The sequence below is a fragment of the Temnothorax curvispinosus genome, unplaced genomic scaffold (assembly GCF_003070985.1).
Source record: "Temnothorax curvispinosus isolate PA1 unplaced genomic scaffold, ASM307098v1 QBEX01006128.1, whole genome shotgun sequence".
NCBI lineage: Eukaryota > Metazoa > Arthropoda > Insecta > Hymenoptera > Formicidae > Temnothorax > Temnothorax curvispinosus.
In genome coordinates this window covers 51,526-68,833 of record NW_020215908.1, presented here as the reverse complement: position 1 = coordinate 68,833, position 17,308 = coordinate 51,526, and the positions used below count along the sequence as shown (strand labels likewise).

The following is a 17,308-nucleotide window of genomic DNA, read 5'->3' as shown; positions in this document are numbered from 1 at the left end:
TAAAATCGCTGTGGCCTGGCGGCGGTTTTTATCCGATTTTATGCGGCGAATCTTCCCACGTGAAAAACTACTGGTTAAAATAAATGAACGTTAAATCTACTAAAGGGATATAAGATTATTCGGAACACTGGGCTTTTAAAGCCCCGCGCGATTGTTATACCATTTCACGTCGCGGTGATGCTTCCAACTCGTAAAAAAAAAATACATTTATTACGCTCGGATCATCCGAAACGCTATGGTGAATATATTGGTTCATCCAACAAATAAGCGATTTTTCATTACTGGAAGAATTGAATTTTATGAGCGTAAAACCGAAATTTTTTTTTAGAAATAGATAATATTGAAAAGCTGGACAAAATAAAAGATAATAGCAAACGATGAAGGAATATGTGCCAGAAAAAGCTTATTGAAACAAATTAATATAAATTATTCGTTTAATTATTATTATTGGAAGAAGTAATTAATTTTTTCTGACATATATTTAATCGAAGTCTATTATTTCTTAACTTTCTTATTTATGATTGTATTTTACGCATTCCTGGTTTAATAATATTTTGAATTAATAATTTTTCACACACGATGTTTCTCTCACATCTCGTGGTATTACGTAGACGTGTAACGAGAATGTACAAGTTGGATCAGACTTTGCTCGTAATTTAGTAGCTATATATAATCGGAAATGTCCAAGGGGACGTGTAAGGTAATCGCGTTACACGTAATAATGGCCGGGTTGCCGAATATCAATTAAACTTTTCTAACTACTTTCGCAACTTGAATGAAGGCTTGTGTTTATCGGTCCATTGTCAGCGATATGAATTACAAGGCTAGCGCGATGACGATGCGGGCTATCTGTTGCGAGCGCTCCGTAATATAGTCTCATCTTTTTCAAGCTGATACTGATTAAACTTTCCTTAATTTCGACATACGGTTATCTCGGCATTGTACATGTCTTATTTATAAGACTGAGTAATAAAGTAACTCCTCGCGAAGTTTATTATCGGGCGTACATCGGGGTTTCTTAAGACGAGTAAGAAGCGACATAAAGACGAGCAAGAGTAGCTTATTTATACAAACTTCAATAACGTAGTCAGTATTTTTATAAGACCGAAGAAAACTTCGTAAAGATCCTTGTGCAAGATTAAAATTATCCCCATTATCTTTTCTCTCATCGTGCTTTCTTATATACCTAAGCTATCATTCTGCGCATACTTGAAAAGTGTCGAGTTGCATAACGTTACAGAAATTATGAGAATTTATAAGCCTCTCTAATTTCTTATTTCCATATTAATTCCCTAATTTTTCTAATCTATGAAAAGAGCTCAAAGCTCGTACATATAATCTTGTGTCGTCACAGATTCTGATTTCCATTTAATATAAACATTTGCACGCAGCCGTAATGTTTGTTAAAAATAAAAAAAAAAGTAAAATAACGCAGTTTCAAATGGATGACCGCGATTGTTCGTGCGATGAGATTCCCATGAAACGACAATTGAAATTTTTTGCGGTCTATTCGGCAAAGGCCATATTTATTATCTCGTTAATTTTAATCCCCCGACCACGTTGTGTGACCCAGTATCACGTACACCTCGACGACAATGATTTACGGCGCTTTTCCGGTACAATAAAGCTAGATTGTGTATGTACGTACACACATACATGCACGCGGTACACGTGGATACGCGTATATCTACTCACAAAAACGAGAACCGCATTTACTTTTATTTTGACCGTTTCACTTGTACACACAGAGTGCTCCAAAATTACCGGATGTCGTTTTCGCTGAAGATTTCTCGATTTGTAAAAATGTAGAATGTCGAAAAGATAGAAATCTCGAATGTGTCTACGATTTTCGGATAATTAACGATTGAGCTTAGAACTTTCGATGAATTCTCTGTCTTTGTCTTTGTTTTTCTCTTTGAACTTGTCTCCTCTTCTCCTTCTCTAAGGGTTTTAAGAAGAAAAATAGGTGACAAAAAATTAATAAACACAAAGTTAATAAGAATGGCATTTCACCATAGACATTTCACGCATATCACTTTCCACGAATATCCTCGAAGCCGCAGAAACGCGTTTATGCAAGACTGGAAGCTCATTGGCAACGCGAAGGCAAATCAGTTAGACGTGCCTTTATGGACCTCAGACCTTTGCAAGGATTATTATAGTCATTGTTCAACAAACTCTCCTTAGACGGCTCCCGCGGGCAAAACCGAGTATCGTACCGCATCTGAGCTCAACAAGTTGATAATCTGCATCACCGTGGTACATCAACTTCGAACCTAAGCGCTTTCAATAGTACATTAGCATCGTATTTCATGTAGGAGCGAATTGAATAAACAATTACCTACATTTGCGTATAACTACGCAACGTTATGCGTAAATTAAACCGAAAGTTAAATCAAGTTAACCCCTCCCCCCCACGGATAACGTGGGTAAGAAAGGCTGCGTTTATTGCATACCAGCGAGAGTTCGCTGTGCTCTCTAAAGATCGAGTTTCTTTACAAAATAGCTGCGTTACGTGAGGAGGATTGTCAAGATTAGCTTTCACGGGAAATACCTTGCGACCGATTTTGTAGTCTGGCGCTATTCGACGCTGTTGCTGTGTAACCGAGATCGGCTTTCGTCTGATTATCTCGACATTCTGTTGAGGCTAATTCTTTTTAATCCTTATAGCTTCTCTGAACACACATCAGTTAACGTCACTACAAATAAGATCGACGAACTCTTTATTCCCTCGACGGTGCTCGCGCAACTATTATATAATGTTCTATTTAAGATTCCCCGCCGCGTTGTTTACCGCGAGGTCGGCGAAGCAAAATGTCGCGCATCGATCGACACACCGGATAATAAAAGATAAACCCGGCGAATAAATGTACGGATTACTATTAAGCGAGCTTTAGCATTGAGCGGCGCAATCCGATTAGAGCAAGATTTCACGGAGGTATAAAATCGGAACGATCGAGCTGAAAAAAAATTCCCGAGCGCATTATGCCGATCGGGATTCGGCCCTCGACGATATTATTTCCACGGACTTAATCACTAACGGTTACGCGGCCAATAAATCGCCCGTAATTTGCTTTAAGCTTCTCACGGAATTATCTATATACCTTTCGCTGAAGTTGCCGGGTTACTCTCCAAGTCGACTCCCCCGCGCACACTTAGTATCCCCGCACTTTCCCCCGTCTGCAATCTCTTTGACCGGTCTAGAACCAATTTTCCCCGAACCAGGATTTTCTCTTTTTTTTCTTTGCAACTTTTTAATATACCTCGAGTATCTTAGAAATTGAAGCTTAAGGGGAAATCATGTTTGCGGAAAGATATCGAAGGAATGTCTACTCAACGCTTAGCATGTTCTACTCGCTCAAACGATCTTTCAGGTCGATTCTACGAAAAACATTTCGTTACAGATAATGGGCAAATGGTACGTCGTGGAAGTTCTGGAACACAGGATGGACCCCACGAAGCCAATGAGCAGCTCGTACGTCGTTGACTCGTGTCCGATCGTGAAGTTGAGGCCGGTAGATCACGCCTCGTTGAGACTATTGTGGACTGAGGAGTCCGGAAACGTGGAATATACATTCCGGATACCAGATGTCCACAGAAGAAAGGGATTATGGCGAACCATGACCTCGCAGAACGGTAAAGAGATTTGTTTATTTCTACGCGACCATCTAAATTTCAATTAGTTACTCCACGTTATTTTTGACTCTGTCATTTATTCGCTACCCTATATGCTTGCATACACTTTTCCGATTTGAAATATAAATTTATTATCGATGGTAATAAAATGCGGAAAGTTCGTTTCATTAAATAGCTTTCATTATGGTATTAACAGCATCTAATTGCAAACACATTCAATAATACAACGTTGCGATTTAATTAACAAGTAGACGATGGCTATTCTCTCTCTCGGTTAGAATACGTAAATTAATATTGAAACCGGATGCATTAATTATCATTGGTGTGTGGCAAATTAATGCGTTTGTATTGCACATTTGACATCCACGCAATGAACCTTGTAAACTAGAATCTGATCAAAAACATATTTGCGTAAGGAGTAATTGCACAAAATGAGGCTTGTGATTGGTAACATCTGGTGGAATTAGAGTAATATGAGTTTCAGGTTATAACTTCTTTTGAACAAATCGATCGAAATCGATGGGTGTACGGGTGGGCTTTTTATATCTTAATCGAATCTCTCAGCATTCCGGTTTTCTCGATGAGTTTGAAAATATCCCGACCATTCCAATTATAAGACGAGTTACGGCTCTCATTGCGATTGATTTTCCATGTTACACAGTTAGCCGAATTAATAAACCTTTCGTGATAGAACTGGAAGACTTAATTTTTCAATCACTCTTGAGCAGCGTTTCGTCCAATCGATCTTCTCCCGAGTGTCTCTTTAGAAGCGAAGAAATAGAGCAGCGAAGGACTCTTCAAAATTGCAAAAAAAAGAAAGATGGACAATCTCCGCGAAACGCGCAACAATTTTGACGTACGATTCACAACTTTATTATGCCTCGAATAACCTTTCGCGACTAGACAAAATTAAAACTCTGCTTTCGTCGGAATTTTTCAATTTATCTCAAATTATGACGAAAACGTGTTGCGCTTTTGCGTGTCTCGCATTATTATTCCTTTCTCGTAATTCACCTCCTCTTGCATGCTCCGGATTTTATCGACCCATTGCGTGTAATGAAATTTCCAAAGAAATACATAGTTGACTTGATAATAAATTTGAATAATTATTTATCCATTAGAATGTTACTTTTTTTAATAAGAAGTTTAGAAATAACAATCAGATGACGTCCTCTTTAAATATAAGTATCGAAAGAGAAATTAATATAAGAGGATTAAAAGAAGTAATCAGAATTAAAAATACAATTTCGTTGATAAACAAGTTGTGATTACAATTTTCGTTTCGCGTGGGAAAAGCTTCTCCGTTTCCATAACGAGGAGCGACAGGGGAAACAGATATATCCAGTGCGCGAACTTCGGCGTGGAGTTGGAAGTTCTTTCGAGGGTGATTATCATAAGCCAGTCCGAATAACCGATCACGCCGCGCTTGCCCGACGAGTGGTTGAAAGTTTCGGGGCAACTCCTCGCAGAGGGTAAATTGGATTAACGATTCGGCCGGGTTGATCGCGCCCAAAGTTGCGTCGGCATTAGGAACATGCCATTAGGTTGGCGGCTCTTAAGATAGATACGCGCTTTGAATGGATCGTCAAACGAAGACAAACACTCGCAATGAACGGGCGTCTTTCCATCGTGGAAGAATCAATTAGAATTTATTCCTCGACAAGATTCGCATCGCGAACCTCGAGAGAAGCTTTAAATACGGAACAAACGGAAAAAAAGACTTTGAGACAATATGTTGTGTGTAAGTTAAAAGCGAGGTTAAAAGAGACTTTGTATTTAAAATGAAGAGCGTGTTTCTTTTTATGTAAAGATTTCTTGATCAATTCTGGTCTCTTTTATTAAAAGTTAATTGACAATTATTATAATAATAAAAGGAAATTAATTAAAACAGTTATAAAATAAACCGGACAAGAGAATCGATGCGTTTTCAATACATTATTGGAAAATGAAAACCGAAATAAAATAAAGTAACGATATTATGATAAAGATATTGCAATAGATTAATGGTTATACGGCAGACTAGTGGAAATAAAAAATAGAAAATGGGTTATTGCACTCGTTCGACATTTGGGCTGACTGATGGTAGTAGGGATAAAGATCTCGAAAGAAGAAAAGATACGAGATTAAATTGGTTCAACGAAACTGTTTGGCTCGTTGGATACTTTCTTGAACTCCAACCTCTTTATTATGTTTGCGTCCATTGGCGGATTAAAAGCACAGATTAAAAAGTTCATTAAGTGAAAAGCAGAATGGTGATTTCTGTGATCCAAATAAAAACACGAAGGTAATGTTTCTATGTCAGAAACGATTGCTAATGATTTGTTACCATATTATCTTACACAAAAAGTAAAATTCTCATCTTAGATATCTAATCTTCTTTAAATGTATATATGTGTGAGTCTGTACGATCCTTTCTGGCCGAATTGAAGTTGATAAAATCATTTAATAGTGTACTACAAGAAAATGCCGATTATTTGGACCGAGTTAAGGGATTTGATGTACTTGTTATCTGTACAAGATATTCGAATAAGGAAGAACGTAAACGAGATATCAAACAAGATAATACTTCCCAGACAGAACGAACAATCGCGTATCAATGTAATTCGCCAGAACACGATTCGCCAGCGGCAATTAAAATCCCAAGACGCGCTGACTAACGATCTTAATGAATTCGTGGAATCGTCCGTGTGATTATCGGTTAACCGTCAGTCGAGCCGGGATGGGATTCAGCCGTCGTAAGCCAACGAAGTCGAGGCATCCAATTACGACTGCCGCCGACTGTCGGAGAATGACGGGGAACGCGGAGAATTCGTCGCGAGGCGCTCCTTCGAGGAAAAAGCGCTCGTCGACGCGGAAAATAATTTTTCAAAAGTCGCACGGCCATCTGCTCTTTCTAATTTCTTTCCGGCCGACTCTGCAAGTTCTTCTTTCTTTCCTTCTCTTTCCTCCTCCCTCGGGCAACCACTCTGCCGAATGGCTTGTCCGACGCTATTCTTCGCTATCGGCCAACAGCAAATACGGGATCCCGTATAATGGAGCAGACGCGGAACGTAATGCGGATTGAGGTCTCTCCGGGATTTCGTTTCAGCCAGCCTGCCTGCCGGAGTATACTAATCCGAAAACCGAAAACGATCTGAACTGCCGGGGATAATATACCGCATCGTGAAACTGCAAGAGTATATACCCGATTGATGCACGGACATTGTTTGTTGAGTCGCTGGGACAGTTAGCGAGTTCGCTCTCAGATTAATCCTCTCGCGAATGAATCTTCATTCAGGAAAATGATGTCTCTCTAAAATGAACGACTTTCACGTATCTTTAACGCGGAAAAATTATACAAGTTATCTGTTCTTGAGCTAAAAATGATAAATATGCGTCATTTACAATCAAGAATGATAAAGATGTTCTAATAAAATTTAAAAAAAAAATCATTATTAAAATCGACTCCTTTATCTCGCTTTAATTCGCTAGTGTATGTGTTAAGTTCAATAAACTTTTATATATAATTTTTTAATAAATTTTTAAAGATATTAAAAATCTCTTCCCTGATTAATTTAGAATTGATTCTTCATTAGTGAAAATTCAATTGATCGTAAATTTTCTTTATAAAGGAAGTGTTATAATCTCTTTCAAACAAGAATGCATTTCTATTAAATTACTGAAGAGCATTTTTTAATTTTGACATTTTGTACAGAAAGTTCTCTTAAACTCAATTTTGACCTAGTATTTCAATATCGAAGCACAAGATAAATTCCGGCGTAATAGAATTCCTGAAGAATATCTTTCTATATCAGAGAGAAAAAGAGAGAGAGAGAGAGAGAGAAAGAGGAGAGAGTGAGAGACGATAAAATATATTTCGATACAGCATGTACGAATGCGACAATTGATTATTTCCCATGCATAAATATGAAAATCGCTAAACATACATATACGTATATGTGAACCACGGTTGTATATCCGTGATTTGAACAATTAAATTTACCATCTGGTTAATTAAATTTGGAGACAACGTGCCGGATGAAAAATAAAAAATAATATCGAGTATCTCTCCGACAAATATAACGGGTTTTTAATAATTCAAAATATAATTTTAGCTCATGCAAAATTTTGAAATTGCACGTGTCTTGAATATCTTGCTGGCTGAAATTAAATTCGCATATACACACACATAAACGAGCGCGTGCGCGTTTAATTACACAAAAGAACCGAGAAACATGCTGCATTTCGCGCTGTTTTCCTTAACGCGAGAAAGAGAAACACGCGCGATCAACAACCAGTTTTTCGTCGGCGCAACATAGCGACTTTATTACAGAAAGTTAAATCAATTTCGTGCATTAGCCGGTCCTTGAGCCGGAAGGACTAGGACTGCGCGAAGATTCGCTCGTGAGAATGTTTTTGCCGTTTTATAGACGACGACGAAATGAAAACTTTTCTCCGACATCTTCCTCTCGCCAAATTTAACTCCCCCCCCGACTTCGGCCGGGAATCTCATCAGAGTTGCAGCTGTCGTACTTTAGGCGCTAAAAACGAAGATCTGAGGAGGCAGTTTTTCGCGATGGAATTCATAATTCTCGTGCAACATACTTCGCGGCTACTGGACGCGACGCTTGACGAGACGATGAAGAGACCCTTGAGAGACTACCTAATATATGGATGTAAGTGCTGCCTGCCCAAGATCTAAGCGCGGCTGCAACAACTTTCCAGAGAAGATAAAGACCTCTTATCCTTGTACGACCGACCTAGTTTTCAAACTCGCAAACGGCCAGCGTTGCCCTTTTCTTAAAAGTTACGCTAGAGATGAGAAGGTGCATACGTAAAAGTGTTCTAATCCAGATAAGATTGCAAAGATTAAAATTTAATTCAATTTAAACAAAATAAAATTTAATTGAAATTAATTTAAATTTTTTTTTTTAATATTCCTTTACTGAAAATTAATCGAGAACTACAAACATTTGCAGTAAACGTTATAGTATTGCGATAAGGGAAAGAGAAAAAGACGGAGGGAGAGGAATGTAATTATTAGGCTAATCGCTTAATTGGTTTGCTTGTTAATATACGATTGCTCATTTATCGGAAGGTGAACCGTTTAGCTGTTAATTTATAATTGTTTACATGCGCGTGGAGAGAAGTAAATTGCAATCCATCGCTCAACTGCTCAATTTAGAGCAGCGATATACATAATAGTTAGAAAATGTAATGATAGTGTCGCGCTAGGGAACGAATTTGAATACTGATCAGGACAATGTATATCGACTGAAGCGATTACGGCGATGACATTGCCGCGGCATATACGCGGCATATGCAATTAGTTGTGCGCGGTGCAATTACCATGTCGTTTTAATAATAATTCGTGACTTTAACGCGATTGGGAAGGACGCGCCGCGAGTAAGTAAACATCTAATTGCTATCACGATGTAATTATGAGTATCGCGTCGCGCTTTCAATTTCGTTGCCTGCGCGCTATTCACGTCGCTTTGCTTATAATAACCGGAACAATCCAGTCGCAGTAAATGTCAATCGCAACCGTTTCAGTGAGTCGTCATTTCAATAAATTGTCAGGGTATGGCAATGTTTTGCGGCAATGATCGATATGTCACATATCTACGTGAACCGACGTCGTTGTTTAACGACGTTTTGGTCAACTTCAATTACGAGTGACGAGTGTAAAATATTGTATATATATATATATATATATTTTTTTTTTTTTAGAAGCGTAAGAATATAAGAATATAAGCAAATTGGAAAGTCGCGTAACATGACAAGATTTTTTCGACATTTTTACTTTAAAAATGTTTTCGAATTATCAAAGATTTATAAAAGTCACATTACAAATTAAAACGATAGCTCCCTCAGAAGTAGATCGGTCACTCCTCTCTGTACATAAGTTTAGTTGGAAACGTAACGGGTGCTTCTAAATGCCGGTATTAAAGTGGTATCTTCAGAGTGAAATATTTCCGACATCGCGCGATGATCCTGCGAAATGTGGAATGCATGTGCATCGTTTATGGTCGTTGCACATTGCGCATATAGATTGTACACGTGCTTGCCGTCTCGTCTCCGTATATTTCCCTTCATAACGTTAAGTGCGTTCTCAACTACGTAATGAGCCGTAATATTGCGTATTTCCATTTCGCAACCGTGTATTTCGCGTCGTGTCGAATGATCATCGAATCCGTCTGAACTGCGCCAACAATTGAGATCGTAATCAAATCATTATAACAAGATCATAATTCTGATTATAAGTATTGTATTCGCAAATGGCCCAATTAACTTGATTAAATTCTAAAATATCCGTTAACTGCAGGACATGAAGAATAATGCGTGATAAAAACGTGACTCTGAATTTTTTGCGAAACGATGAAAGTATCGCTTACATAAAGTAAATGGTAACATTTATAGGTGTGTGAGATACCAACCGCGGTTTATCCCGGTCAATTCACTTAGATCAAACATTTTTGCAGATTAAACATTGCACAGGTTGGAGTTTATATCTCAGGGTCCGGTGAAGTGGTTGAAACTTACATTTGTCAAAGCCCCGACTTAGTCCATTAAACGTGTTCAGATAAAAGTGCCAAGTCCGTGATAAATGATACTAAATACAATGGTATTGCGCTGCTATTTGTTACTCACTGTGGAAGTTTCTAAAGGAAACACTTTGGTTTCTTTGCAATTTCGTACTACTCGCATCAGCCTTTTTATTGCTTCGCAATGCTCGTACTCATTACCCGAGCTACTTAATCACTTCCCAAATACTATAAGAAGATTAACTAAGTTTGAAAGCTCATAGTATGCCATATATCAATTTTGTACAACACTTTCATATGTGGAGCGTATCACACAAGATCATAATTTTCTTTAAAGCTTGAAAGCATAATAAGTTTTTAATATCGTTGGCATAGTACGGTACACATGCGTGCAGTATATGGAAAAATATTTATGTACCCTATCTTGTTTGGAAAAATTTTATGCGAAGCAAAAAGGCAACATCGTAATGTAGTTTTATCACATTCTGTTTGCGATTCTACTAAATACACTGAATAAACTACCTCGTAGAAATATTTTTCTTTCTATGTAAAATTTTTCCAAAAAATAGACGAAGTATCCAGATGCTTTTCATATGCACACACGTACAGATTTATGTGTAATATACATGAATTACATTATATGTAGGACTACAGCATTGTAGGTATATAATGTTTCGCCTCTTCGTCGTATCAGTAGAGACAGGAAATTGGAAAGTCAAGCTTTCGCTACTTGCTCGATCCTTCTTTATTGTCGCGCTTTCCTATCTTGACAATATCTTAGATGTCTATTTTAAAAAGTGAACCCAAAAGCCTCATCTATCATTCTCGCCATTAATACATGCGTGTTAAATTTATCGGATCAACTGAATTACCAGATTTTTTCGGACACATCTCAGAATTCTCGTTTAAAAATCGTTAAGAATATTTATATTATCTTTAGGCTCTTTAAATAATCTCCAAATTGGGAGCTTGAATTTCGCCAGTTTTTATCTTTCACATCACGACAAGTTATTTTCACGTGAAACAAAAATCCGTGAGTACAAAATGACCCTGCTTTTACCCCGTACGGCCCGTACCCTTCTTCCTATTTCACTCAAGAGCATTCCACGTGAAGATAAAACTACTTCATAAAAATAGACTTGTCGTCGACAGACATTTATTTCTGCAGTCGCGACAGTTCCGTTTGTACAAGAGATTCTACTTCGTGCAGCGGACGGAAGCTGACGCGAAAAGCCGGGGCAGGAAATTCGATAGGGAGGCCTCTCTCTCTCTCTCTCTCTCACCCTCATTCCCTCCTTTCTTTCACCCTCATCTTGCGTATTGCGTCACGTTGCTTCTTTTAACCCGGTTGCTGATTTAATTTGCAGGTACCTTAACGGAGCAGAGATACATGCAGTTCACCGGCAACGTGCACGTAATGAAGGCCGTCGCCTCGGACATGGTGTTGACTTTCTGCTCTCGGAATCCCAACAATCAGCTCTACTCCCTCTTACTGTCACGCGAGCACACTCTGCAGAAAAGCGACAAACGAGGAGTTCACAATCTCCTGGGACGCCGCGGCCTGAAGATCGTCAGCATCCGCGAGACTTGCATGAATGGCGGCGCGAGATCCAGGCGGGGCGCGCTCGATCTCGTCGCCTGGGCGACCCTCGTCGGCCTCCTATCGTCGAGCGTTCTCTTCAGATCTTGGCAGTAGTGAAATTAAACGGACGATCGATCGATCTCGAGACGCCCAGATCGCCAGATCGCCAGATCGCGCCCCGACTGTGTGTCTCTCCGTCTCAGACTAATTAACGCGATTATGCTAACACTTTGGATGCTGCTGCGCGTGTAATAGAACATTACGCTGGGTTACGGAAATCCGTCGACAGAGCTCGACGTTATACGTTAGTTACGCATCGTAACTTTCTGTATACCTTAAGTTCTCATGGAAGAATTTTTAATTACAAAACCAATATCTTTTTGTAAATTTATACTATTTATATTCACTACATTATTATAAACTGTTTTAATTAACAACTTTTACAAATAATATTAAATTAAAAAACCAGTATTTTCTACGCGGTTATACAAAATAAAATATGATCGTTACACACGTTAATATTAATAAAACGTGTTCAAGAGAGTAATTAAAAAAATTTTTAACTAAAATTAAATTTCGCACAAGGCAATTAATAAAACTCTATTATATTATTCTTTTTTTTATCCGAGCGCACCTCTCTAGCGTGTATTAATCGATACACGAACTAATTTTAAACGAAACGAGAGAGTCGCATCCAAGGGGTTAAAATTATACCGCACGGCGACGGACGCTCGATCATTGACATCGAAGATTTCTTCCGCAATTAACTTAACGCCATCGTGGATACTCGATCAACATCATGAAGACGGAATTGCGATTTAGATCCGCGGCGTTCCCGGTCTCAGGTAATCGCACAGAAAGAACGAACCGTATCGACGGGATTTGTGATTCGGTTGCTCCGGAGAACGACTTTTAAGGGGATCGGATCGGCGAGACGCGCAGCAAGATCGAGCGTAGGAAAAGCATCGATATCATCTGCGATTCCCACGCGGGAGCTTCTTTTGTCCCTATCCCCTTACGGGTAGATCCCCCGGATCGTCGGCCACTCGAATATTTTTCAACGACGTCCGCCGTCATTTGTTCCTTCGCCGAGAATGAATTACCCATTAGACGATTTTTCTTCCTCCTTATAGTCCCAACAACTCCCGTGGACCCTTGTGGACAGCTCGCTCTTCGCCGTTCCGCACGGTTTTTAATCAAAGGCTCTTTGTAACGAGAGCAAAAAGTTTACCGCAAACAAAGCGCGTGTATCGCGGGGTTCATTTTTTTCCATGGTTTTTTCTCGAGTTATATACCAACGTATTTTTTCTTGCAACGAATTCGCTAAACGAGGTGATTTTGCATCGGCTCTTATTGAAAAGTCTGTTTCAATACTTCTACTTAATGCATTTGTAGCTGTATTAGATAAATAATTATTTTTAAGCTAATTATTTTACTTTTCGTACGTAATATTACTTTTTGCGACGCGGATCCGAGTTTCTACGAGCAGATTCGTCGTGAGAGCCAGGAGAAAAAAAGAGCACTCCCGAAGTTTCAGCAAAGTTGTTAAGATCACTTTGCGTCCGTTGCGAAAATACATGGTCCCCTTTCCTTAATGGCGCAAAACCCAACGAAATCCGTAATAGAAAGAGAGAGAGCAAGAGTGACGGAGCATCAAAATCTCTCGCGCGAGAACCGCGCCGGGGATTTTCCGCAAATACTTTTCCGATAACTGAGGGGACGCACAACCGTTTGGCGCACCTCTTGGCATCCCTTTGACCACGGCTGAGGGATGTTCGAGCATTCTCTTTCTATCTCTCTGTTCTCCTCCTCCGATAGTTGTCCATCAGAAAAGTTCTTTCGAATTGCCTTATCGCAGAGAACATCTCGATCCCCGACTCGCATCTTGCCGATAAGAACGCGGATTATGGGGGGAAAAAGGGGAGTGAGAAATGGGAGCGTGGGGCCAAGAGGTGACTGCATTCTTGCGTGTCTCCGTCAAATAGACGAAGAGACAGAGAGAAAGAGAGGAAGAGAGAGGGAGAATGAGGTATGCTCACGACGATTTCGAGTTCCACTGATGCAGCAACCTCATGTAGATTGCAGAACTGGCGGTAATGCCGTTCCGCGAGAAGAAATTCCCCCTGAGATTCGCTCTCGTCTCTTCCGGGGATTTCCGTATACGGGGTGCTCTCAAGAATGAGGCTGACGTTGACCGTGGTGATCGGTCACCGTGACCCAGTCCCGTCTTGAAAAATAACAATAAGACGGCCGCGGCTTACGATAAAAGTTGCCTATGCAAAGATGTGAGTGACAATTGATCTACTATAACCTTCATTTCTTTTAATTTTTCCTTTCGTGAAAAATAAATCTCTCTAATAAGAATATTTTAATCTTTCTTTATCATACAATACAAAAAAATTATTGAAACACGGAAAAAAAATGATATTGTATCGCAACAGCATCAGTGCGTTATTGAGATAAAATTTATTGATACAACATCAATATAAATGAACAAAAAACATCAGACAATTGTTTTAATAATTTAAATATTTGATCCAATAATATCCAATTGAATTAACTACATACGCTTGTAGCAGCCCGTGACGTCAACGTTTAATTAAAGCAATTTCATTTTTTTCCGTGTACGCTTCAAAAGACTATTTATATTTGTTTCTCTATATACATCTATATATATTGCAATCTCGAGACATGACGTAATAGATTTTTTTCACAGAGTGGGATAAGTACTGTATAAATCTAAAAAAGCTCGTGAAGTCTTTTTCAAGACACCCTGTATCACCTAGTTCGGGTCACGTACAACTCGCGAGTGTCGCGACGTCGTCGTCGCGACGTCGGCGTCGTCCTGTTTCGCTCTGCGCCGCATAACGAAATCACCAAAATCTCCGTACTTGCGCCTGGAATTTTCAAACGACTACGCAAATAGATAATCCTCCATTTTTCAAGAGACCGTCGGTAGTTATTGATTTATCAACCTGATTCGAGAGGAACGAGAATCCGCACACCAATCGAGTCTTTTGCGCGATTATCGAATTAATATCCTGTTCGAGGTAAAAAATTAAAAAAAATATATATATAAAGACCATCAGTAGCTTTGACTGTCAAATTTTTATACATCTCTCAATGTTTCTAATGTTTAAAGCGAAAGGAAAGGTGTATCGTTTCGGAATTTCTATACGCGCGTTATCGAAAAGTCGATATCTACGGATATCGCTTGAGACCGGTCCAACGTTGCGCGTATTTACGATAAGTAATTGTAATTTTGGCTAAAGTTCCGAAAAGATTTTTGCTTCAATTACTAATGAATTTGGCGATATCTCTCTCGAAAAAATAATAAGCAGAATTTTTTATAACAATTTATTCGTTTTTATGATGCTAATCTATAACTTGCGATCTTGAAAATTAAATAAAATTTCAACCAGCAGGTAGATAAATACATACTATTTATTCTTCGTTACGCTAGACTTTAAAATAATTCGAGGTAAATATACGCTTTTCGGAACTTTGCTCGTAATTTTAAGCGAAAGATCTAAGTGTTCAATTTAAATGAATCAATACGACTGCAACCCGCATATAAGTGATCACTTTTCAGAAAAAAATTTTAGCCATGCACGATCAGAGTTTTATTCCCTAAAATAATGGATGCTAGCTATGTTCGATTAGTTGAATCGCCGTTTTCTTTCTGCACCCTTCAAACGTTTTACAGAATAAAATACTGCTCGCAGTTAACTCTCGAAAAAAATCTTTATGCGGTTTCCAATCGCATCGATGCAAATAATTACGTCGTATGATTCGTGTCTCTAAAAAAAAAAAAATAACGAACTGATCGTCGTTCTTTCATATGAACTCGAGACACGATAGACAGAAATGCATGTCGTACATGTTGCCGGATGTTAGCGAATGTAAAATGACAATAGGTGTCAGCGGTCAAGCTGATTCTGCGAGGATGGATAGGTGTAGCGAATTGTCGAATGTTTAAAGTCTAAACTATCGAACCAAACTATCGTGTGAAGGAGGATATCGATGTACCGTGACAATTTCACATTCAATCTGCAATTCTCGAATGTTTTCTCTACAGTCGTCTACGATTAAGAACGTCAGTTATCCGATAAGCTTACGAACGTAATTAAAATACGTATTTCTCAGTTTCCCTTGCGTACGACACAAATTTTATTGTTAACACTTAAGTTTCATTACTTTCTTGATTTACTAAATTGATATACAATCGTAGAATTATATGAATTATGTGTGTAAGGAAAATAATAGTTTAATCCAGCTGCGAATAATAACTGAACCAGCGTGAGATAATTATTTCGCTTTGAAACATAAAGTGCTACTCGAAAATACAATAATTATATTTATTATTTTGTTAATTGTTTTACATATAACTCTATAAAGTAAATTTATTACTGATTATCGGGATGCCGTTATTACTAGAAAGTCTATTATAAAATAACGTAGTTGTTAAAATAATCATATTTATATATAGATATAATAATGCCGTAAAGATATGATACACCTATAATAATTATCGATCAATTAATATCAAGATGCAAAGTGATTGTGATTAATGACGAATTAAATTGATTAAATTGAAACATTATTAGTAACGATTACGCGAATACATTCCTTAAAGTCTGATGCGCTTGATAAGTCTCATTTAGATAGCTACAAAATTGTCAAAAATACATCCAAAAAATAATTTAATTGATGACAATTAAATACAAAAATACCAACCTTGATAATTTGTTCTCTTTATTTAAAACAATGTCGGACAATTCGCGGATGCATTAAAAATATAATGACGAAAATAAGAGTGTAAAATAATCATCTATAAACGTCCGTCTTTCGATGTAAACAGACATTTAAAAAGAGTTGCGGACGCGCGTGAGAAAATTATCATTAGGGCCGACGCCGCGCTGATTGCTGTAAATTAATATCGATTGTGCAATAACGTCGCGGCGGCGTGATGCAAGGGGGCGAGTAAACAATTAAAGCTCACGATGGGACGCGATTAAGGCCTGGTGGAGCTCGATAGCTCGAGAAGGAAGGCCCGGCTTATCGATCCCCGTGCTCGAGAGCGGTCCGAGAGTTACCGTTGTTTCCGTAACGTAACGTCGCTCCGTTATGCAGAATTTACGAGGCCGCGGCGGCGTTAACCACGCGAGAGCCGTGCCATCAATTTTTATCACACTCACTTCCGAATTAAGCTTAAACACGATATTTCTTTCCGAGCATACGGCGGATTTATATCGGACGATTACACGGGAATCCCATAATTCCCGTTACGACCCTACCGCGTATTTCTCACATCCGCGCGCGCTGGCTGTCATTACCTTTTTTCAATATCTCGTCATTTATTGAAGGATTATTGCCCGACGCCTCGGCTCCGGATTCGTCTCTCGTAGCTCGAGATCCGAATCTCGAGACTGGACGACGATTCAACGCGTGAGTTTTCGCTCGGAATTTATTGCTTAATCACGTTCGTTGGGGCAATCAAATTTTAGCGTTCCCAGCATCGCTTATGAACAAATCTAACTGGGATTATTAATTTATCTTCTTTTCG

At 38.7% G+C, this 17,308-nt stretch overlaps 1 protein-coding gene across 1 annotated transcript in view; it reads left to right on the top strand.

Moving 5' to 3' along the window:
* LOC112455487 overlaps window positions 1-12,158 on the top strand; it is a 57,070-nt gene extending 44,912 nt beyond the window's left edge. The window contains exons 2-3 of the mRNA XM_025017442.1: window positions 3,405-3,636; window positions 11,528-12,158. Of these exons, the coding sequence (XP_024873210.1) occupies window positions 3,405-3,636; window positions 11,528-11,856 (561 nt within the window). The 3' untranslated portion in view covers window positions 11,857-12,158. The remainder of the gene's footprint in view (window positions 1-3,404; window positions 3,637-11,527) is intronic.
* The last annotated feature ends 5,150 nt before the right edge of the window (window positions 12,159-17,308 follow it).